A 22,055-nucleotide genomic window follows, 5' to 3' on the forward strand; every position below is an offset into this window, starting at 1 on the left:
TATATATATAAACCCATCCTCATTTGTTTTTTGATATAATACATTTATATTTATATATAATATGTTCCCATATATGTAAATATACTGCAATACATAGATACTTGTTTGTGTGTTAACATTGTATTTATTAAAGGAATCTTATGTTATAAAGCAGTTTTTGTTTATTTTTTTTTGCCACTGCTGTCACCACAATAATTGGCATCTTTGTGGTGCTGCTCATAAGAGGCGTGGACCTATTTTTCTCTGTAAAGCTGCTTTGTGACTGTTGTAAAAAGCACTATAGAAACAAAATTTAATTAATGTGTATGTATGTATGTATGTATATATATATATATATATATATATATATATATATATATATATATATATATATATAATATATGTCTACCTCTACATATTATCTGGCTTTATTGTTTTTAAATTGTGTTAGTTGTAAATAAAATCACTTTTGTTCTTAACTTACACTTTTTTTATTATTTACTAATTCAGATGCTTCTATGATTATATATTATAATGAATATATGATTATATATATTATAAAAGTTTTATATTTTGTATAAATGAGCTGTCTAAAAAGCCAAGTGTATGCTGAATAGAAATATTTATTTAAAATTCACACAAAATAAACCAAACAATAAAATAAGTAAACTTAGTAAATGAACTGTCAACATATATGATTATATATTAAATTAGTTTTACATTTTGTTTAAATTGCTTGTCTAACAAGCCAATTGTATGCTACATAAAAATATATATAAAACAAAACCAAACAATAAAATAAGTACACTTGGTAAATGAACTGTCAACATATATAACTATTTACAATGAGTGCAGGGACGCTTGGAGGTAAATTTGGTTTTTGAGTGCAGGAAGCCTTAAAGGTAGAGGTGTTCAGTCTCTCTTCTTCACAACGGTGTTGCTCGTCACAGGTTTACCTTGGTTCTCTGCTTCACGCTGCTCAGCAAGCCAGAGATCCACAGTCTTGCCCTCAAAAGTTGAGCAAAATGGCACTCCCTTGTACCGGCTGTGGCCGTAGGCCTTCTGCTGTGGTTGGCCGCAAAGCATACACTTTCTGAACTCAGGCAGCTTCCTCTGCTTCACTGGGATTCCCATCTCCTTAAGCTTCTTCTCTTTTTCCAGTCTGTTCTTTGTTGTCAGCTCCTTGGACTTGTTCCTGGTAGTGTCTACACCTGCAAGCCTTTTCTGCTCCGATAGCCAGTCAGCGGCGCTCCGTCCAGAAGCTTTAGAACAAAAACTTTTGCCCTTGTAGTAGCTGTGGCCAAATTCCAGTCTCTTTGGTTGACCACAAAGCTTGCACGGGTAGCATGATGGGTCCCGGCGTCTGCGGATCTTGCCAGTCTCCTCCAGGCTCTTTCTGTCTTCCTCCATCCTTTTCTTTCTCCGCCACTGTGTGCCCTTGGCACCCGCTCCATGGCTAACTGAGCCACTGCTGGTGTTGGTGGCAAGATGGCAAGGGAGGCAGATGGAGGCAAAGCTACAAAAACAACAATAGTATTAGAAAATATGCCACAAACAAAATGATAAGCCAGGAGAAACAATAGAGAACAAATACTTTACAAAAAAAAGACAATTTGTTACCTGGTGTAGACAATCCCTTTAGAACTGGTGGCCACTTAGAAGTGCTTGGCCTGGCATCTGAATGAGACTTGGCCTTTTTCTCCCTGGGTGGGGGACGTGATGAGGTGGTGGCTTGTGGCTGTTTTTGGGCCCTCTCAAGCTCCCGTCTGAGTTTTTTCCGCCTCTCCCTCTCCAGTAGGGAGATCACAGGTGGCCAGTGTGGAGGGCGGAATTTTGCTGCTCGTTGGTTCTTCTCATCCAGTCTTTTGATCTCTGTCTGCATAGCCTCCACAAACCCACCAGGCCTGGGTTTGGCTTGTAACAGGCAGCCAATGTAACTAAAATGAGAACAAGAAAAAAAGATAATAAATTATGATTGATATGCTCAATACATATTTAATAACACATGCATAACAATATAACATATAATGATGTTAAAAGCATATTAAATACCTTCTATCTTTCAGTTTAGTAGAAGCGTACACCTTGTGGAGCTCCTTCAGTTCCTCTTCTGAAAGAGTTCTAATTCTGTCCGTTAGAGTTCTCATTCTGTTAAAAGAAAACAAAACATTGAAAAAACATTAAAAGAACACTCATTTGCTGAGAAAATACATATTAAAATAACTCTGCTCTCTTAATAGTTTCTCTCTCTGTAAAACTCACCTCACAGAGACAGCGAAGAAGAACAGCAGAAGAATCAGCGCGGAGTGAACGCATATCCAGGTGAGGTGAACGCATATCCATTAAATCACCCGCCGAACTTTCTTAACCGCACCTCCATTTCTTTCATTGGATTGCGCTTAGCCGGTACCCGCCCATCTCACGCCCACCTCAATGGGCAACGCCCACTTTAAGGAAGAAACGGCAGAGACAAGCCAGCAGTGGGGTCCACTTTTCTATTATCATTTGGAGAATCATGTTATAGGCTTTTCAGGTCTAGATTTTCTTTGGTGGACTTTTCTTCGGCTCTAGAGTTTGTCTAGATAGTTTTGGGACCCTTATTTTTTCTTTTTCCTCACAGGGGCCCAACAGAGAAGATTGGTCTGGATTTTTTGCGCAGCAACCACCTTATTTCTCTATGTTGGTGTTACAGTGCATCCGAAAAGTATTCAAGGCGCTTCACTTTTTCCACATTTTGTTATGTTACAGCCTTATTCCAAATTGTATTATATTAATCTCTTTCCTCAAAAATCTACACAAAATACCCCATTATGACCATGTAAAAAAAGTTCTGAAAATGTATTTAAAATAAAAACCTAAGAAATCACGATTACGTAAGTATTCACAGCCTTCACCATGAAGCTCAAAATTGAGCTCAGGTGCATCCTGTTTCCACTGATCATCCTAGAGATGTTTCTACAGCTGGAGTCCACCTGTGGTAAATGCAGTTGATTGGACATGATTTGGAAAGGCACACACCTGCCTATATAAGGACCAACAGCTGACTGCATGTCAGAGCGCAAATACCAAGCATGAAGTCAAAGGAATTGTCTGTAGACCTCCGAGACAAAATTTTCTCGAGGCACAAATCTGGGGAAGGATACAGAAAAATGTGCTGCTTTGAAGGTTCCAGTGAGCACAGTGGCCTCCATCATTCGAAAATGGAAGAAGTTTGGAACCACCAGGACTTCCTAGAGCCGGCCGGCCGTCTAAACTGAGCGATCGGGGGAGAAGGGCCTCGGTCAGGGAGGTGACCGAGAACCTGATGGTGGTGGCAGCATCATGCTATGGGCATGTTTTTCAGCAGCAGGAAGTGGCAGACTAGTCAGGATAGAGGGAAAGATGAATGCAGCTGTACAGAGACATCCTGGATGAAAACCTGCTCCAGAGCGCTCCTGACCTCAGACTGGCGCGACGGTTCATTTTTTTAGCAGGACAACGATCCAAAGCCACAGCCAAGATCTCACAGGAGTGGCTTCAGGACCGCTCTGTGAATGTCCTGCAGTGGCCCAGCCAGAGTCCAGACTTGAATCTGATTGAACATCTCTGGAGAGATCTGAAAATGAGTTCTCTCTCAGATAGATTGTAGAAAATAACTTTGGTATTAGAATATTGTGGGAAGAATTTATGTTGATTTATAGAGATATTTAACTGTTGCTAAACATATTAAGCACTGTCTTCATCAGGTGGAGGATTAAACCTGTACAGGGTGGAGCCATGAAGGAGTTCCTCCCAATCAAAATCCTGAACTCGGTTCTTCAGATTCTTCTAGATACTAAAACCATCTGATGAAACTGATGCACAGCAGATCCTGTACTAAATTCACACTGATGTGGTTCAGCTGGAGATCTACATTATAGATAAAGACTGAATTCCAAATCATAAACGTTTTAATTCAACAGGATTTCTGTTGTATGAAGCTGATAAATCATCACTGTTATTATAGACTGTGGGAGATTTCTCATGAACAGGTGATTCTCCAGGTACAGAGGAATTAAGATCTGTGCATGGTCCAGACTCTCAGCTGGAGAGATTAGATCATGAGTAAAGCTATTCCATCATTTCCCTTTAGACAGAATCCATTATCAGGTGATTAAGCTCCAGTTTCTGCTGATCTAAAGGTGGATTTTCTACCTGAGAACCACGGTTCTCTCTTTAGAACCTGCAGGAGCTTCTGCAGTCTCATATTTAACACCTGTCTACTGCAGCTCTCCTCTGACTGATCTTCCTATACGACTCATCAGACTCATCTTCAGATCATCCATGTATCTCCTCTACTGATCCTCCTCACTGTCTTCCAGTAGCTGCTCAGATTAAAACCCTGACTCTGTCCTACAGACTCCCTCTGTACTGGATAGCAGTGATCAGACTCTGATCTGAGCTGAGATTTAACAGGATCTGATGGATCTTTAGGTTCTAGTCTCCACTAGTTCAGGATATTTTATTAGTAAACAGTGAAGTAGGAAAGTGTTCAGAGTAAGAGAGTATGTAAAATAACTGAAATGTAAAACTATGTTAAAACTGTGTAATTTTCTTAAGTAGAGTCGTTGCTGTTTGTGTTCATCTAGTCAGTGATTAAACAGTGCAGGAAAGTTTAGAATCTGGTGCATGAGGACTGCTTTTCAGGAGAAAAAAACTTCAAAAAGCTAAAAGTTTGGTAAAAGTCAGATAAACAAACAAAAGCCCTCAGTGACAAAACCCACAAACACCCACATTAACACCCATTTCATCAGAAACAGGAGAACAAAGGTCTATATATAAACTAAACACAGACAACACTCACCTGGGACAAGTAACGAGTGGGCGGAGTTACAGATTGCCAACAGGTGTAGAGGATAATGAGGGGGCGTGGTTAAGGTGAATATAAGACAGAACTGGAGCAGATAGACAGAGGGATGTTCATTCTGAACAGAGAAACTGTGATAATGACTGTGTTCACACTTCAACAAAAACTCTATAAACTGATTTACTGCCCAAACTCTTCTTACTGTGATCAGAATCAGACTTTATTTCTCTCAGTATAAACTGAGTAACACTGATCTTTAACAGCAGAGTCTCTAATGGAGTTCAGTCTATAATCAGATCTTACTGTGATCAGAATCAGACTTTATTTCTCTCAGTATAAACTGAGTAACTCTGATCTTTAACAGCAGAGTCTCTAATGGAGTTCAGTCTATAATCAGATCTTATTTAGATCAGAATCAGACTTTATTTCTCTCAGTATAAACTGAGTAACTCTGCTCTTTATCAGCAGAGTCTCTAATGGAGTTCAGTCTATAATCAGATCTTACTGTGATCAGAATCAGACTTTATTTCTCTCAGTATAAACTGAGTAACACTGATCTTTAACAGCAGAGTCTCTAATGGAGTTCAGTCTATAATCAGATCTTACTGTGATCAGAATCAGACTTTATTTCTCTCAGTATAAACTGAGTAACTCTGTGCTCTTTATCAGCAGAGTCTCTAATGGAGTTCAGTCTATAATCAGATCTTATTTAGATCAGAATCAGACTTTATTTCTCTCAGTATAAACTGAGTAACTCTGCTCTTTATCAGCAGAGTCTCTAATGGAGTTCATCTATAATCAGATCTTATTTAGATCAGAATCAGACTTTATTTCTCTCAGTATAAACTGAGTAACACTGAGCTCTTTATCAGCAGAGTCTCTAATGGAGTTCAGTCTATAATCAGATCTTATTTAGATCAGAATCAGACTTTATTTCTCTCAGTATAAACTGAGTAACTCTGCTCTTTATCAGCAGAGTCTCTAATGGAGTTCATCTATAATCAGATCTTATTTAGATCAGAATCAGACTTTATTTCTCTCAGTATAAACTGAGTAACTCTGAGCTCTTTATCAGCAGAGTCTCTAATGGAGTTCATCTATAATCAGATCTTATTTAGATCAGAATCAGACTTTATTTCTCTCAGTATAAACTGAGTAACACTGTGCTCTTTATCAGCAGAGTCTCTAATGGAGTTCATCTATAATCAGATTTTACTGTTTGAGGAAACCAGAAGAATTTCTCTTAAGCTTAATTTCTGAATTAAATCAGGTCTGAACTAGTTAGGAGTAAGAAATAAGAGATTTATCTTTATTTATCTAGATCACTTTATCATCAGGCTGTGTCTCCAGGCACATATCTATCAGACAGTCTTTGGGAGTTTCACAGTGAACAATGTTATGATCACCACATATATTACTAATTATCAGTGTTGGACAAGTTACTTTGAAAAAGTAATTAGTTATAGATACTAGTTACTTCTCCAAAAAAGTAACTAGTTACCAGTATCAGTAACTATTGTTACTTTTCTGTTACTGCTGCATATTTTTCACTTTTCCCCACTTGGCTTTGTGTTTTATCAAACTTCAATTTAATTATTCATGTTTTTGATACGTGAATCACTGCTGGATATCCCTTATTTCTCTGCACATATCATGGATTAAGGATTGAGTTTTTATAGTAATTTCTACGTAACTGTTGGTCTTAGAAAGACTCCAGATTTCCCCCGTCTTCAGCACTGCTTTTCTTTCACTGTTTTGGAAGTGCATCATTATTGAATCAGGTACATGCATTTATATGCTGTGGGCTAAAGATTGACTTGTCTATTTTGAAGGTCCTTAATTCAGTAATTTATTACAAAAATTCCACAGATTCAATTTGGACGAGTTATGGTCACACACAGTTAATGCAGCAGGCTAACTAACCTCAGCCGCCTAATGCCGGCCTTACACCTAACGATTTTAAAGCAATTTCACAGTTGCAGACAAATTTCTATAATCGGGATAAAATCAGGAGAGTCTTACTGGAGTCGAGCTGCAATCGAGTTGCAGTGGCGTCGTCTCAATCGTTCAGTGTAAAGTGGTTACGATTGAAAGTTTTAATTAGTCGGGTTTGCATCCTGCGTTCAGATAAAATCAACCATAAAATCAGCCAAAAGTGACGTGAACAATGTCAACAATCTATAGGAGAGCTACGGGAAGCCGCAAAGCGCGGGACCGTTACCGTTCACTCAACCAGAGTGAACTCTCAGAGTTTAACCAAAGATAAATGTCACCAAAAAAAACACAGGGATGCAATCAGTTTTAGTAAACTCAAAATAAAACTCTATGGGCCCTTTAATAGTACTTACTAAGCCGGCATTAAATAAAATAAAAAAACAAAAGTTGCAGGCCTGGACGTAGCTGGGGTTCGTAGTGGCCCAAGAAAACTGAAACTGGCCTCTTCGCTCAGGGAGCCAAACAGAAAATGTGTGTGTGTGTGTGTGTGTGTGTGTGTGTGTGTATTTACTGAGTACCTCAGTTGTATTGTGGATCCAGTAACAGCTGCTTTAATCAGTGCAACTCAGCGAAACAGCTCTCTCTCACTCGGTTCAGCAGAAGCACAGCTCACGCAGCTCACTCGGTTCAGCAGCAGCACAGCTCACGCAGCTCACTCGGTCCAGCAGCAGCACAGCTCACGCAGCTTCTCTCGGTTCAGCAGTAGCAGCAGCACAGCTCACGCAGCTTCTCTCGGTTCAGCAGTAGCAGCAGCACAGCTCACGCAGCTCACTCGGTTCAGCAGCAGCACAGCTCACGCACCTTCTCTCGGTTCAGCAGTAGCAGCAGCACAGCTCACGCAGCTCACTCGGTTCAGCAGTAGCAGCAGCACAGCTCACGCAGCTCACTCGGTTCAGCAGTAGCAGCAGCACAGCTCACGCAGCTCACTCGGTTCAGCAGCAGCACAGCTCACGCAGCTTCTCTCGGTTCAGCAGTAGCAGCAGCACAGCTCACGCAGCTTCTCTCGGTTCAGCAGTAGCAGCAGCACAGCTCACGCAGCTCACTCGGTTCAGCAGCAGCACAGCTCACGCACCTTCTCTCGGTTCAGCAGTAGCAGCAGCACAGCTCACGCAGCTCACTCGGTTCAGCAGTAGCAGCAGCACAGCTCACGCAGCTCACTCGGTTCAGCAGCAGCACAGCTCACGCACCTTCTCTCGGTTCAGCAGTAGCAGCAGCACAGCTCACGCAGCACACTCGGTTCAGCAGAAGCACAGCTCACGCAGCGAGATACCCCTCGCTGCAGAACCACAAGTCCAGGGGGTGGGGGTGGATCTGATCCAAGGGGTGGAGCCTGACCTCCTGACCACCCATATCTTCTTTTCATTGGTTTTAAGTCATCGCATTTCAATTCCTCGTTAAACTTAACACGTGTCGCTTACGTTTCCCGACCAGGACTTATTTTATCTTATCAAATAAATCCTGGAACCCAACCTTAAGACTTTTACCGTTTATAGATCAAAATGTTATTTGCTACGTAGCACATTTAAATCACACAATACAGATTTAAAAGAAGGAACATGTCTGTGATTACAAACATAATAAAATGCTGTACATTTCCTATATAAATATTAACTATTTCATTTTTTTATCTTTAATAAAAAGGGCCTAAATAAAAAATAAAAAATAAATAATTAAAATAAAGGATGCCAATGAGTGTCTTATCTACCAGCTACCATGTTCATTTATTATTACAGATATTAATACACGATCAAAACGGCGAACAAAGTCAAAGTTAAATCAGCTTTAACCGTCAGTTAGCCACCTACTAGATAGCTTAGGTTGTTCGCGCAAACAGAAGCAATCAGATTTTCAATTAAGTAAAATCACCCAACGAAACTAATTAATAGCATTAGCAAAATGAAAATGTGTCTTATGAACTTACTTTCACGTTCGTGATTGTTTACTTGACTCCGAAAGGCGAGTGAGTAAAACCGGATGGGGAAGAGTCCAATCTGCTTCAGACCAATGAAAACACGACGTAGGAAGAGTTGGATCAGATCCAGCCCCACCCCCTGGACTTGTGGTTCTGCAGCGAGGGGTAGTTGCACGCAGCTCACTCGGTTCAGCAGAAGCACAGCTCACGCGGTTCACTAGCCAGCATCTCTCATTTCAGCAGCAGCATGCAGTTAAGAGTTCTCCTTCAGTCCAACTGTGTTAGTTCCACTGGGGATGAACTCTGTCGACTCTTGCTGTTGACAATATCTCACAGTTATAACTGACCTTGCTTTACAGTTCAGCGGGGAACGTTGCTCTGATGCAGGGTTTAGCGCACCCTTTAGCTCCACGCAGCTAACTTAGCCAGCTAGCAGACTCGTGAGTTCCAGGCTTCGAGCAGAAACACAGACACAGGGTGCATATAAAGTCCAGCACACTCAGAAAAGGTAGATAAACACTCTGTCCGAGGTTTTTACCCACTTAATAAACTCTAAACTAACTTATTTCTCTAGTTGAGAAACTTTTAGCTGGCTGAGCAGCGAACTCACAACCTCCTGCTCCCTCGTGCTCACCCTTCCCCCCCCTCCACTTTTTTTCTCTCTCAAACCTTCTACTGCTCCGTCTCTATGACAACTTGCTGAATTCTCATTGGCTAGGATTGATTACACACTTTAAACGTGTAGATTACACAAAATAGTTCTTACATTTTACACATAATACTGTTAGTTACACACATTTATTTCTTGCAACCCAATTAATAATTTTATTAATATTTTACTGCTTTTCTCTAATATAATTTATAATTATTACCTACTATTATTTTTTCTCTTTGTGTTCTAACATACACATACATATTTTTGGCTGGGTTATATATGGAACATTGAAGCCTGCACTCAATAAGAAGCAAGAGTTTAGCTGCTTAAATCATTTTATTCCAAGGCGGACATGTTCACATGCAATACAAATACGTGACCTCAAATACTCACATAACCTGTTAACATGACCCTCACGTGATCATCTAAAGCTATATTCAATTATTTACAAGACATCCCAAAAACATCTATTTTAAAAAACATGTAAGACATGAAGTTTACTATGGCAAGAGTTTTTCAAAACATTATCAGTGGTTTTCATTTCATAAGACTGATTTTCTTCAATCAGTAAATCAGATCTGATCCACATTATCAGACTTTCTCCAGCCAGATTACATCCCTGCAGTATTAGAAGTTATCCTGACATAACATTTTTGTCACTCCCTACAACCAGTGTTATTTACAATATATATATACAATATACAGTTGCTTGCAAAAAATATTTAGCCCCCCTTTTAATTACAGCTTCATGTCAGTCCTGACTGAGTCTGCTTGTGCTCCACTTTGAACTTGTTACTCAAGACTCATTTCCCAGCATACACTAGGTGATCATGTGGTCTATTGATTGTTGTCAGCTGATGTCCTCTGTATATATACCCCTTAGTTTAGCCTAGTCTTTTTGAGTCTTGAATAGATTTCCTAGCTCTTTTATGATGTGTTCTATTTTGCCTTTTGTTACCTGCCTCTTTGGTTTTCCTGTTTTTGTCTTGTTTATTCTAATGATTGCCTTGTTTTTGTATTTTGACTTCTCAGGGGTTGTGCTACAGTAAGTTTGAGCAGTATCCGAAAAAAAAATGTTATGCCCCCAAATTTAGAATTTGATGGTGTATAGCTGTACAGCCTACAATATTAATAGATTAAAAGACCACTTCTCAGGATTTACAGAGGTACTCTACATGTACGTTATGTTTTGAAATATAACATTTTCTATGCAGGTGGTCCATTCTGCACCTCTTGAGCTCCTGAGCGGCTTTATCTGCCGTCTAAAATCAAAGAGCACACGATCCTTTACTATATTAATGATATAATAACAGAAGACTGTCATCCTGCTAACACTGACTCTCTGCTGTTTCTCAATCCAATCTGTTTTCACAATTATTATTAGTGATGGCAAACCGAGGCTTTCTGAAGCACTGAAGCCTTTTTCCTAATTGTATCGAAAAAAGGTTCATTACTCGGAGCTTCATAACACAGTGGACATCAGCGGCACCTGGTGGGCAAAACCTGAAAGTGCTTTGTGTATTTAAAGGACGAGGGGCGTTTTTTTTGTCTTTTTACAGTTTTTAAACCTGTTCCAGTGCATTTACATGACATTTGAGGTTTAAATAAAAACTGAAAAAAGGAAATGGAAGAATACTTTGATGTCTGGATAATTTAATGCATTATATTAAAAGACATAACTGTAATATATTTTTAATTAATATATAATACACTTAGAATGTACCTTGATAAGGCACACTGGAGAAACTACACTTGTAATTCTAATTGCATTCACATTGTTGCTTTTTTCCCTTCACCATGTTATTAATCTGTTAATATACCAAATTTTAAAATTATATTATTCACTATTATTCACATCTTTCCAAGCAGAGTTTGTAACATGTTTACATGTATCACTAGTCCATTGCCTATTTTTCCATAGGCAAGGCTCATGTAGATATGCTGCATGGGGGATATGGAAGAATTTGATGAAAGAAATGTATGCTCATAAAGGTGAAGGTGCTTGTGTAAGGGGCAGGGGGCACATATTTAATGGATGTGGTTATGTACATGTGTAATTTAGTTTTTTTTAGGAATAACATTTTTTCCACAGTGCTGGGGTTCAGTTGGTTATTTCAAAATATGTTGTCATAAGGCAACACTTTTACTGGATGTATGCCATGACAGTACACACATTGAACTATGAGGATATATATATATATATATATATATAATTATTGTACACTCTTACAGAACTAATAAAATGCCATATGTCTAAAAGGCATAGTTTTCTTTCAAAGTTTATATTTTCTAAATAATATTTTTCTACCTTATTTGATGGCAAAAGTTCAAAGTGTTCCCAAACTTCAGAACGGCCTCTTTTTCTTACTGGTTCCATTCTAATATTTTATTATCTACTATCTATATATGATCTATCCATAGGCGTAGGAACCGGGGGGGATGGGTGGGACATGTCCCACCCAATATTAGAAACAGGTGGATTTGTCCCCCCCAAAAATGATATCAGTTCGCTCAGGTCAGCTGTACTATTAATGAGGAGACAGACCGGACCAATCACAGAGCCGGTTCAGGGATTAAGTCACGCCTCTCAGTAAAAACAGCCAATCAGCTTGCTGGTTTTGCGGCGCGCGGAGCAGAGGCAGTTTGCTGTTGGGGAAGCCCCGCCCCCTCGCTGTGAGATTTAGCAGCGGGATCGGGACGCAGCAGCTTCAGCTGATTTTAAACAGATCTGGATATACGGAGATTTTTCTAAAAGAAAGGTAACGATAGGCTAACCACGTCAACTGTGATGATATGTTTCTGATAGCTGGTTAAAAATACACGTCTCTGAATCAGCACACAGATTAAACCCACTGTGATTAATAAACTGCAGCTGTGTTAGTGTGTAAGCTTATCTTTGGAATTAGCTAGATTGGGAGTCAGGGTTAAAGGAAAAAAATAAAATATATATGTAATGTTTCCCTGTACCTGATCAGCTAATCACTTTCATTTTCAAACTGTTTATTCATTTAGGATTACAGGACTTACTGTGAGCTATAATGAACGAAAATTGATTTAACTAACTAGTTATCTAGAAGCTGGATGTAGATGATCGCCAGAATTTCGTACAGTACTTTAAGTTGGTAGTTTAAAGCAGTTAACCCCGATCACTGCCCTAAACTAGTGTTTTCCACCTGATCAGCTAATAAACAGTCATTTACTGAGTTTACCTGTTAAAAACCTTTAGCCCCCTATGGAGCCTAAATTAATCATGTATATCCACCAGAGGAAGCTCTAGAATATGCAGAACAGTTTTAATATGCAGTAGAATATATAAGAACTGGGTTGAGAAACACTGCTGTAACGTGACTTCTGTTCATTTGTATTTCACAGTAAGACCACATGTCCTGACGTTTATAAAAGTCTCTATGAAACGTAAAGTTACATTCTTTTACATAAAAGGACACCATCTTAAGAAGAGCTCTCAGTAGAAAAAAATAAAAGTGCAGGAGAAAATGTAAATATACAACAGAATTGACATGCCAATACATAATAATAATAATAATAATAACAATAATAATAATACCTATCTATCTATCTATCTATCTATCTATCTATCTATCTATCTATCTATCTACCTATCTACCTACCTACCTACCTACGCTAACAACCCTCGAACTGCGCGCCAGGATTTGCCGCTTTTGAATCTTTCCCTGAAGCAGTCACGTGGTTGTGTGCCGAAATGAAGCTTCGGACGTCATTGGTCACGTGATCTTTGTAGAACGAATCAAGCATCGGCTCAGTGATTCGAACCAATGCGTGTCGTTTTTTCAACACACGCCTCGAAGCTTCAGGTTCAAGGGTAGCACCACTAATTATTATACAAACTAATGCACTATAAATTAAATCAATTCACTACACAGAGATATACCTTCCCCTCACACTTTTTTTCCCCTAAAGTAGCGGTTTTGGAGGTCTCCACCCACTTAGTCATGGCCAAAAGTGTTGGCACCCCTGAATTTATTTCTCCCAGAAAATTATTGCAATTGCACATGTTTATTTCCTTTGTTTGTACTGGAACAACACAATAAACAGAGGAAAAAAAGGCAAATATGACAATTTTACACAAAACTCCAAATGGGCCGGACAAAATGATTGGCACCTCTTTAAAATTGAGGGTAAATAACTTTGTTTTAAGCATGTGATGCTCATTCAAACTCACCTGTAATAAGTAACAGGTGTGGGCAATTTAGAAATTACATTACATTACATTACATTTCATTTGGCAGACGCTTTTATCCAAAGCGACTTACAATAGTAAAGAACAAAAAATAATAGAAGTTAAAGGTAACATCTTTAGATAGGGCCTAAAGGAGCTCAAAGGGAAATGAGATAGGGGAGTAAAGAAGAGGAAGAAGGAGATGAGGTTAGAAGTAGTTAGTTAGTTAGAGGTGTTAGGAGAGTAAGTGCTCTTTGAAGAGCTCAGTCTTCAGGAGTTTATTAAAGATAGTGAGAGATTCTCCTGATCTGGTAGTAGAAGGTAGTTTGTTCCACCATTGGGGAACTCTGTATGAGAACAGTCTGGATTGTTTTGTGTGAATGTTTGTTTAGTAAAGCGAGGCGACGTTCATTGGAGGAGCGCAGCGGCCGGGAGGTAGCGTAAGTCTTCAGGAGCGAGTGCAGGTAGGAAGGAGCTGTTCGGTTATCACCTTGTAGGCGATTGTAAGAGCTTTGAATTTGATGCGAGCAGCAACTGGTAGCCAATGGAGCTCAATAAGCAGCAAAGTGACATGTGCCCGTTTTGGTTGGTTGAAGACCAGACGTGCTGCTGCATTCTGAATCATCTGTAGTGGTTTTACTACACCGGCCGGAGACCAGTAAGTACTGCATTGCAGTAGTCGAGGCGTGAGATTACCACCGCTTGTACCAGGAGTTGGGTGGCCTGTTGCGTCAGAAACGGTCGAATTTTTCCGATGTTGTAAAGCGCAAAGCGGCAGGATCGAGCAACTGAGGCCACATGGTGCGTGAAGGAAAGCTGGTCATCAACCATAACACCCAGGTTCCTAGCAACCTTTGTCGGTGAGAGAGAGAGAAAGAGTCGGTGGTTATGGCGAAGTTATGTTGAATAGATGGTTTCGCTGGTATAACCAGAATTTCAGTCTTTGATAGGTTTAGCTGAAGGTGATCCTTCATCCATGCAGATGAATCTGAGAGACACTGTGATATATGTGCAGAGATTGAGTGATCTTCAGGTGGAAATAACAGGTGTAGCTGAGTGTCATCAGCAAAGCAGTGGTAGGAAAAACCATGTGAGCGGATAACCCGACCTAGAGAGGTGGTGTGTATTGAGAAGTGAAGGGGTCCCATTACCAAGCCCTGGGGAACCCCAGTGGATAAAGAGTGTGCTGAGGACAGCTGTCCTTGCCACGACACCTTGAACGAGCGGCCGGTGAGGTATGATCTGAACCATGACAGCACGATGTCTGAGATCCCCATGTTTGAGAGTATGGTTATGAGGAAGTCATGGTTGACTGTGTCGAAGGCGGCCGAGAGGTCCAGCAGAATGAGCACTGAGGACTGTCCTGCAGCTCTAGCAGTTTTTAACGCTTCAGTCACAGACAACAGAGCCATCTCAGAGTGCCCTTTTTTGAAACCAGATTGGTTCTGGTCCAGGAGGTCATTCTGGGAGAGGAAGCCAGAGACCTGATTGAGAACTGCTCTTTTTAATGTTTTAGAAAGAAATGGCAGTAGTGAGACCGGTCTGTAGTTGTCAACCTGGGCGGGGTTGAGTAGTTTTTTTAAGCAGAGGTGTCACATGTGCTTGTTTAAAAGCAGTCGGGAATACACCAGATGTTAAGGAGGCGTTGATGGTGTGAGTGATAGCCGGAATGATTGCAGGTGCAATGGTTTGCAGTAGGTTTGAAGGAATTGGGTCAAGTGGGCACGTAGTAGGGCGGCTACGTGTTAGGAGAGCCAGTGTCTCGTTCTCAGTGAGAGGAGCGAACGAGGAGAAAGCAACGCCTTCGGTAGAGGGATACCGGTTAGCAGAGCATGTAGTAGGACTGCTACATGTTGCATCAGTAAACTGGCTGCTGATAGCTGCCACTTTCCCAGTGAAGAAAGAGGCAAGTGTTTCTGCTGTAAGGCAGGTAGCCTGAGGAGGAGGAGGAGGGTTCAGTACTGATTTAAAAGTAGCAAATAGTTTCCGGGAGTCTGTGAGGGAGCTGATTTTTTTGTGATAAAATTCAGCTTTAGCTGTCGTGATGCTGGCTGAAAAAGAAGCCAGGAGCAGTTGGTAGTTTTTTAGGTCTGCATTATTTTCTTTCTTTTGCCATTTTCGCTCTGCAGCTCTGAGTTTGGAGCGTAGTTCCCTGAGCGTGTCATTTTTGAGCCATGGCTGCGGTTTGCTTGAGCTAATGGCTCGAGATGTTTGAGGACAGAGGTTGTCCAAACAGGAGCTTAGTATGGAGCAGAGAGTTCGGTGGCATCATTTACATTGAGTGATGAAAATGAGCCTGGTGGAGGCATATTGTCAGTCACCAGCGAGGAGTACTGATCTGCTGAGAGATCTCGAAGATTTCGGCGGAACAAGACTATAGTAGGAGTAGCTGTGGGTTTTTTCGAAATATGAACATTGAATTGTATGAAGAAGTGATCCGAGAGGTGCAAAGGAGTAACGGTTAAAGAGTCTGTGTCACAGTTATGAGTGAAGATCAGGTCTAGATGTTTGCCAGCTTTATGTATCGGGGGGGCTGGGGACCTGCTCCAGATCAAAAGACTGCATGAGGGATGAGAAGTCTGTGAAGCTGGTACTGTCATGGTGGATGTTCATACCCCCTAGAATGAGCATGGGACAATCTTGCTCATAGATAGAAGACAGTAGCATGTCTAGTTCATGTGTGAACTCGCCCATTTGTCCAGGAGGACGGTAGATAACAATAACAGCAAGTTTTGCTGGAGTATTAACCAGTGTGGCATGATACTCGAACGAATTGTATGTATTTGTAGGTAGTAGTGGATTATGTTTTAAGCCATTAGCGAGCAATAGGCCAGTTCCACCTCCTCGTCCTGAGAGACGAGAAGTATGGGTGAAGGAATAATTATTAGAAAGTGCCGCCGGAGTAGCAGTGTTTTCTGGTTTAATCCAAGTTTCAGTCAGGGCCATCAGTTGTATTGAGAGATGATTTGCATAAGAGGCAATAAAATCTGCTTTATTAACAGCAGACTGGCAGTTCCACAGCCCAACAGAGAATGAGGTAGTGGGCGTGGTTTGCCTTACCTGACGCAGGTTAGTATGATCCTGGCACCTATGTGTTTTTTCGCCTTCTGTGCATACCGGAGATAACAAATCAAACCTGAAACCAGATAAAAAGGAGAGAAGTTGACTAAGCATGAAGAGAAAGAGACGAAGAGAACTGAACTCAAGAAGCAAAATTGTGGAAAAATATCAACAATCTCAAGGTTACAAGTCCATCTCCAAAGATCTTGATGTTCCTTTATCCACGGTGCGCAACATAATCAAGAAGTTTACAACCCATTGCGCTGTAGCTGATCTCCCTGGATGTGGACAGAGGAGAAAAACTGATAAAAGGTGGCAGCGCAGGATAGTCCGGATGGTGGATAAGCGGCGGGATAGTCCGGATGGTGCATAAGCGGCAGGATGGTCCGGATGGTGGATAAGCGGCAGGATGGTCCAGATGGTGGATAAGCGGCGGGATGGTCCGGATGGTGGAAAAGCGGCGGGATGGTCCGGATGGTGGATAAGCGGCGGGATGGTCCGGATGGTGGAAAAGCGGCGGGATGGTCCGGATGGTGGATAAGCAGCCCCAATCAAGTTCTAAAGAAATTCAAGTTGTCCTGCAGGCTCAGGGTGCATCAGTGTCAGCTCCAACTATCCGTCCACATTTGAATGAAATGAAACTTTATGGCAGGAGACCCAGGAGGACCCCACTGCTAAAAAAGCTAGACTGCAGTTTGCCAGAATGTATGTAAGTAGTCCAAAATCCTTCTGGGAAAAAATCTTGTGGACAGATGAGACCAAGATGGAGCTTTTAGGTAAAGCACATCTTTCTACTGTTTACCAAAAACAGAATGAGGCCTACAAAGAAAAGAACACAGTCCTTACAGACAAATATGGTGGAGATTTAAAAATGTTCGGAGTTGTTTTGCTGCCTCTGGAACTGGGTTCCTTGACTGTGTGAAAGGCATCATGAAATCTGAAGATTACCAAATGATTTTTGGTTGCAATGTAGGGCCCAGTGTCAAAGCTGGGATTGAGTCCTTGGTTATGGGTCTTACATACTTCAAAAAGCACCCGTAAATGGATGGAAACAAAACACTGGAGGGTTCTAAAGTGGCAGAAATTAGTCTGGATCTAAATCCCATTGAACACCTGTGGAGAGATCTTAAAATTGCTGTTGGTAGAAGGCACCCTTTAATATGAGACTTGGAAGAGATTTGTTTTCCAAAGGGTGTGCAACCAAATATTAAGCTGAGGGTGACAATTTTGTCCGGCCCATTTTTGGAGTTTTGTGTGTGGGACATTGTGTATGCCATCCCCACATGCCTTCCGATCTAAGACTGTGTTCGGCTGTATAGACCCGTGATCACACTCGGCCTCTAGGTCAGTGCTTGGCTGTTGAAGCCTGTGATTAGTCTGCTTCTTTGTATTGAAGTGGAGGGAGGAGGGTGTAGATGTGAGAAATTTATGTAGCAGCCATGGCACTCTGGCTATCGAGGAATGCCCGTCGACCTTTCTGATAGATTGGTGCCCAGAGACCCAGCTTGGTGTTAGTTAGGGGAGTTGGAAGCTGGCTCTGCAATCTACCTAGACACGTAGTGACTCAAGTTTCAGTGACAGGTTCTGTGAGTCTCTGATCAGGATTCCATTCAACAGTTGGGAACGACAATGTCGGCAACCCATCCTCTAAGACTACTGGACCCAGATGTTCCTCTGTACACCACATCCAGGTCCCAGGGCTACTCTGTAAAATGCCCTAGACAGTCTGCCCAGTATGCTAACTAAAACAATGCATCCCACATCGAATCGCCACTTGAAAATCCACTTGTAGTCTTGATACAGAAGTATTGAGACTTTTTTTCCTTAGCGGCATTAGGGAGAATGTCTTCCTTGTTTTCAAATCTCACTGTGACATCCACTATCTTGGCTTCTTTGCCTCAAACAAACACCAGGTCTGGCCTCAAAAGGGTGCCATTGGCCACCCTGGAGGACTTTTCCTGATGAACATCCCAGTCCCATCGCTCCCCTTCAGCGGCAAGGACGTCACAAACTCTATGGTGTCTCCTGATCCTGGACCTCTGAGTGGACGGGCAAACACTCAGGATGTGAGGGGCAGATTCGAGACCCAAAGTGCATCACCTACAGAGAGAGGACTCCTTGTCCGTCCCTCTTGCTTTAAATGAGGATGAGATGAGATGAGCTCATTTCTGCACGCCCAGGCCACCATCCTTGCAGCCCATCACAGGTCCACACAGGAAGATGCAGCCATCTCTTCACAGCCTTCTTGATTATCCCGTCCGCGGTGTGCAGCGTTGCTAGACCAAGGTCGCAGTGACTGGCAGAGTAATTGACCCAAGGTATGGCATGCACCACTGCTTAAAAAACCTTCTCTCAACCCCGCCCAGGTGATAACTACAGACCGGTCTCACTACTACCTTTTATTTCTAAAACATTAGAGTAGTTTAAAATCAAGTCTCTGGCTTCCTCTCCCAGAATGACCTCCTGGACCAGAACCAATCTGGTTTCAAAAAAGGGCACTCTACTGAGACGGCTCTGTTGTCTGTGACTGAAGCGTTAAAAACTGCTAGAGCTGCAGGACAGTCCTCAGTGCTCATTCTGCTGGACTTCCTCCTAACTATACTCTCGAACATGGGGATCTCAGACAATGCGCTGTCATAGTTCAGATCATACCTCACTGGACGCTCGTTCAAGGTGTCATGGCAAGGACAGCTGTCCTCAGCCCACTCCCTATCCACTGGGGTTCCCCAGGGTTCGCTACTGGGACCCCTTCTCTTCTCAATATACACCACCTCTCTAGGTCTGATTATCCGCTCACTACCAGATCAGGAGAATCTCTCACTATCTTTAATAAAGTTAGTTTTATTTTTTATTTTTATAGCCTTATATATTTTCTATTCTTCTGTGTTTTGTTTTGTTTAAGTATGTTTCTTATTGTATTGTGTTGTTGCTGCTGGATGCCTAAATTTCTTTCCAGGATAAATAAAGTATCTATCTGTCTATCTATCTAAACTCCTGAAGACTGAGCTCTTCAAAGAGCACTTACTCTCCTAACACCTCTAACTAACAACCTTCTACTACCAGATCAGGAGAATCTCTCACTATCTTTAATAAACTCCTGAAGACAGAGCTCTTCAAAGAGCACTTACTCTCCTAACACCTCTAACTAACTACCTTCTACTACCAGATCAGGAGACTCTCTCACTATCTTTAATAAACTCCTGAAGACAGAGCTCTTCAAAGAGCACTTACTCTCCTAACACCTCTAACTAACTACCTTCTACTACCAGATCAGGAGAAAAATCATGTCTAAACCATGAAATTATCTCTGTTTCTGTTACTTCACCCGTGGGCAATTACATTGTTGCGTTTACTAACATGCTTATTTAGTGTCAAATCAAAAATCTATACATATTAAAGCCCTGCAGCACATATGATACAAAATAACACATTCACAACTCTCTGCTACAAAATCATGGTTCAGACATGAATATCACTATCAGACTCATATTCGCTGCACAATTTAAACAATATTTAAATATTTTTAACATCAATGTTTACTAACACTGGACTTTTACATTAAAAATAAAGCTCTTCCTGTTTTCTGTTCGTACATTAAATCAATTGAAAACTTGTATTACAGTAAAAAGTGAGATATTTTATGTTGCCAGATAAAATCAGTGTTACATCTTTTGTGTCTCAAACCTTTACCTTTAAAACACTATTTATAGTTTCAATCACTGTGCTTCTGCTAAAATACTAAACACATTTCTTAGATTTTTAAAAACACTCTGCAGAATTTGTACTTTTCCACATTATCCATAAGTGGACACTTGGTCAATACTTGTTACATTAATTATTTAATGACAATTATGTGTTTTAAAATCTTTAATCGACTGAATTGGAAAATAAATAGTTTAATAGACAAATAAACACGATGTGCAAAACAATACGCAATAAAAAACAAATGCCTTTAGTATAAATTAAGAGACTTAAGTGTGCATCTTGAAAAAGAAAGTAGGTACACTAGTAAAATAAAACTTAAATCTAGTAAATTAAACAAACATACAGGAAACAAACTTCCATATACAGTGACGAACAGAAAGAACAAGGTTGCAAAAAAAATAATTAAGTAATGGGAAAACAATAGTTAATACTTAAAAAACAAATGCCAATAATATCAATTAAAAAGAAACGTAATGTTCACTTTGAAAAGGAAAATTAAAGTAAGATAAAGAGTTTATCTTAAAATAAATCCCACGGTCAAAAGATGGAATCTGAAAGAACAAATAAATATTACAAATTATTATAAATAAAAAAACACATTTTAGAGGCCAGTTTCCAGACATGATTTCACATACAGAAGGTACAGTTGTATAGGATTCAGACCTTGTGATATTTTTGTAAAATATATTTTTAAAACGTCTCTACATGCACATTTATTGTAATTCTACATTGTAGCTTGCACACACTATTTTAACAATAAATAAACTTTATTTTATGTAAAAGAAATGATTTAACTTGTCCAGGAGATGGACACATATTAATGAACACACTTGAAATAAAATAAAAAGTATTATGATTCAGCTTTTAAGATATCATGTTAGGAATATGATAAAAGGTTCAGCAGGATTCGTGGACAGTCGTGCATATCAAGACAAGTGGAGGCGCTGTCAAAAGATGGATTGCATAAAACACCTCTTATGTAAGCATTGTGCATGGGTTATATCAACTGTTAAAGGTCACCTTCCGCGAAAATCCGATTTTTCTTGTTTTTTGTGGAATACAGTAGGTCTCTCCGAGTTGAATGTGTACACCTGCACATTAAACTGTTTTGCAGCCCCCATTGTCTGCAGGAGCTAAGCAAAGAAATCCCCCCTCCCCCCCTCCGAAAAACGGGTGAATTTTGAATTATCTTTCTGCCTACGTAGGCAGAAACTCACAGACCACAGCCCACCTTGGCTCGAGAAACTCCCAGAGGCGGAGCTGAAGCGACGCAACATCACCGCTCATCAGTTAGGAGGTGGGAGGCAGTGAGCGGCAGAGCGGTGGAGGGGCGTCGCAGTGCTCCTAGCCAATCAGAGGAGAGATATTTGCATGCTGTTTGCATGTATGAATATTCATGAGCAAAGCTGGAATCCGGTCATTTTGGACACACCCCTAAAACAGTCCATTAAAAAAGAGCTATACAGAGACACCTGAGCACTTTTTTTTTACAAAAACGGCTCACATGTCATTCATTCATACTAGAGACCACAACTAGACATTTTAAAATGAAAGAAAAAACGACGGAAGGTGACCTTTAATAAACAGATTAACATCATTAGTATGATTTAAAATAACCTCAGTTTTACACAGTAAATGCTATGGCACTGATTTCACTATTTTATGTGTTTCAGCAGCACTGGCAGACACAAACCAACTCCTGCCAAAGTACAACTAGATATCATGG

At 40.6% G+C, this 22,055-nt stretch overlaps 2 protein-coding genes across 2 annotated transcripts in view; both read right to left on the minus strand.

Moving 5' to 3' along the window:
* Nucleotides 1-22,055, minus strand: part of LOC111194578 (protein diaphanous homolog 1-like) — a 275,332-nt gene that overhangs the window by 246,365 nt on the left and 6,912 nt on the right. The window lies entirely within an intron of this gene.
* Nucleotides 670-4,747, minus strand: LOC111194460 (uncharacterized). The gene is made up of 3 exons (XM_022678585.2): nucleotides 2,032-4,747; nucleotides 1,600-1,916; nucleotides 670-1,495 (listed from the first exon to the last, which is right to left on the minus strand). The coding sequence occupies exons 1-3, from the start codon at nucleotides 2,124-2,126 to the stop codon at nucleotides 1,185-1,187; spliced, it is 723 nt and encodes a 240-aa protein (XP_022534306.1). The 5' UTR covers nucleotides 2,127-4,747; the 3' UTR covers nucleotides 670-1,184.

The sequence above is a fragment of the Astyanax mexicanus genome, chromosome 21 (genome assembly GCF_023375975.1).
Source record: "Astyanax mexicanus isolate ESR-SI-001 chromosome 21, AstMex3_surface, whole genome shotgun sequence".
Lineage (NCBI taxonomy): Eukaryota > Metazoa > Chordata > Actinopteri > Characiformes > Acestrorhamphidae > Astyanax > Astyanax mexicanus.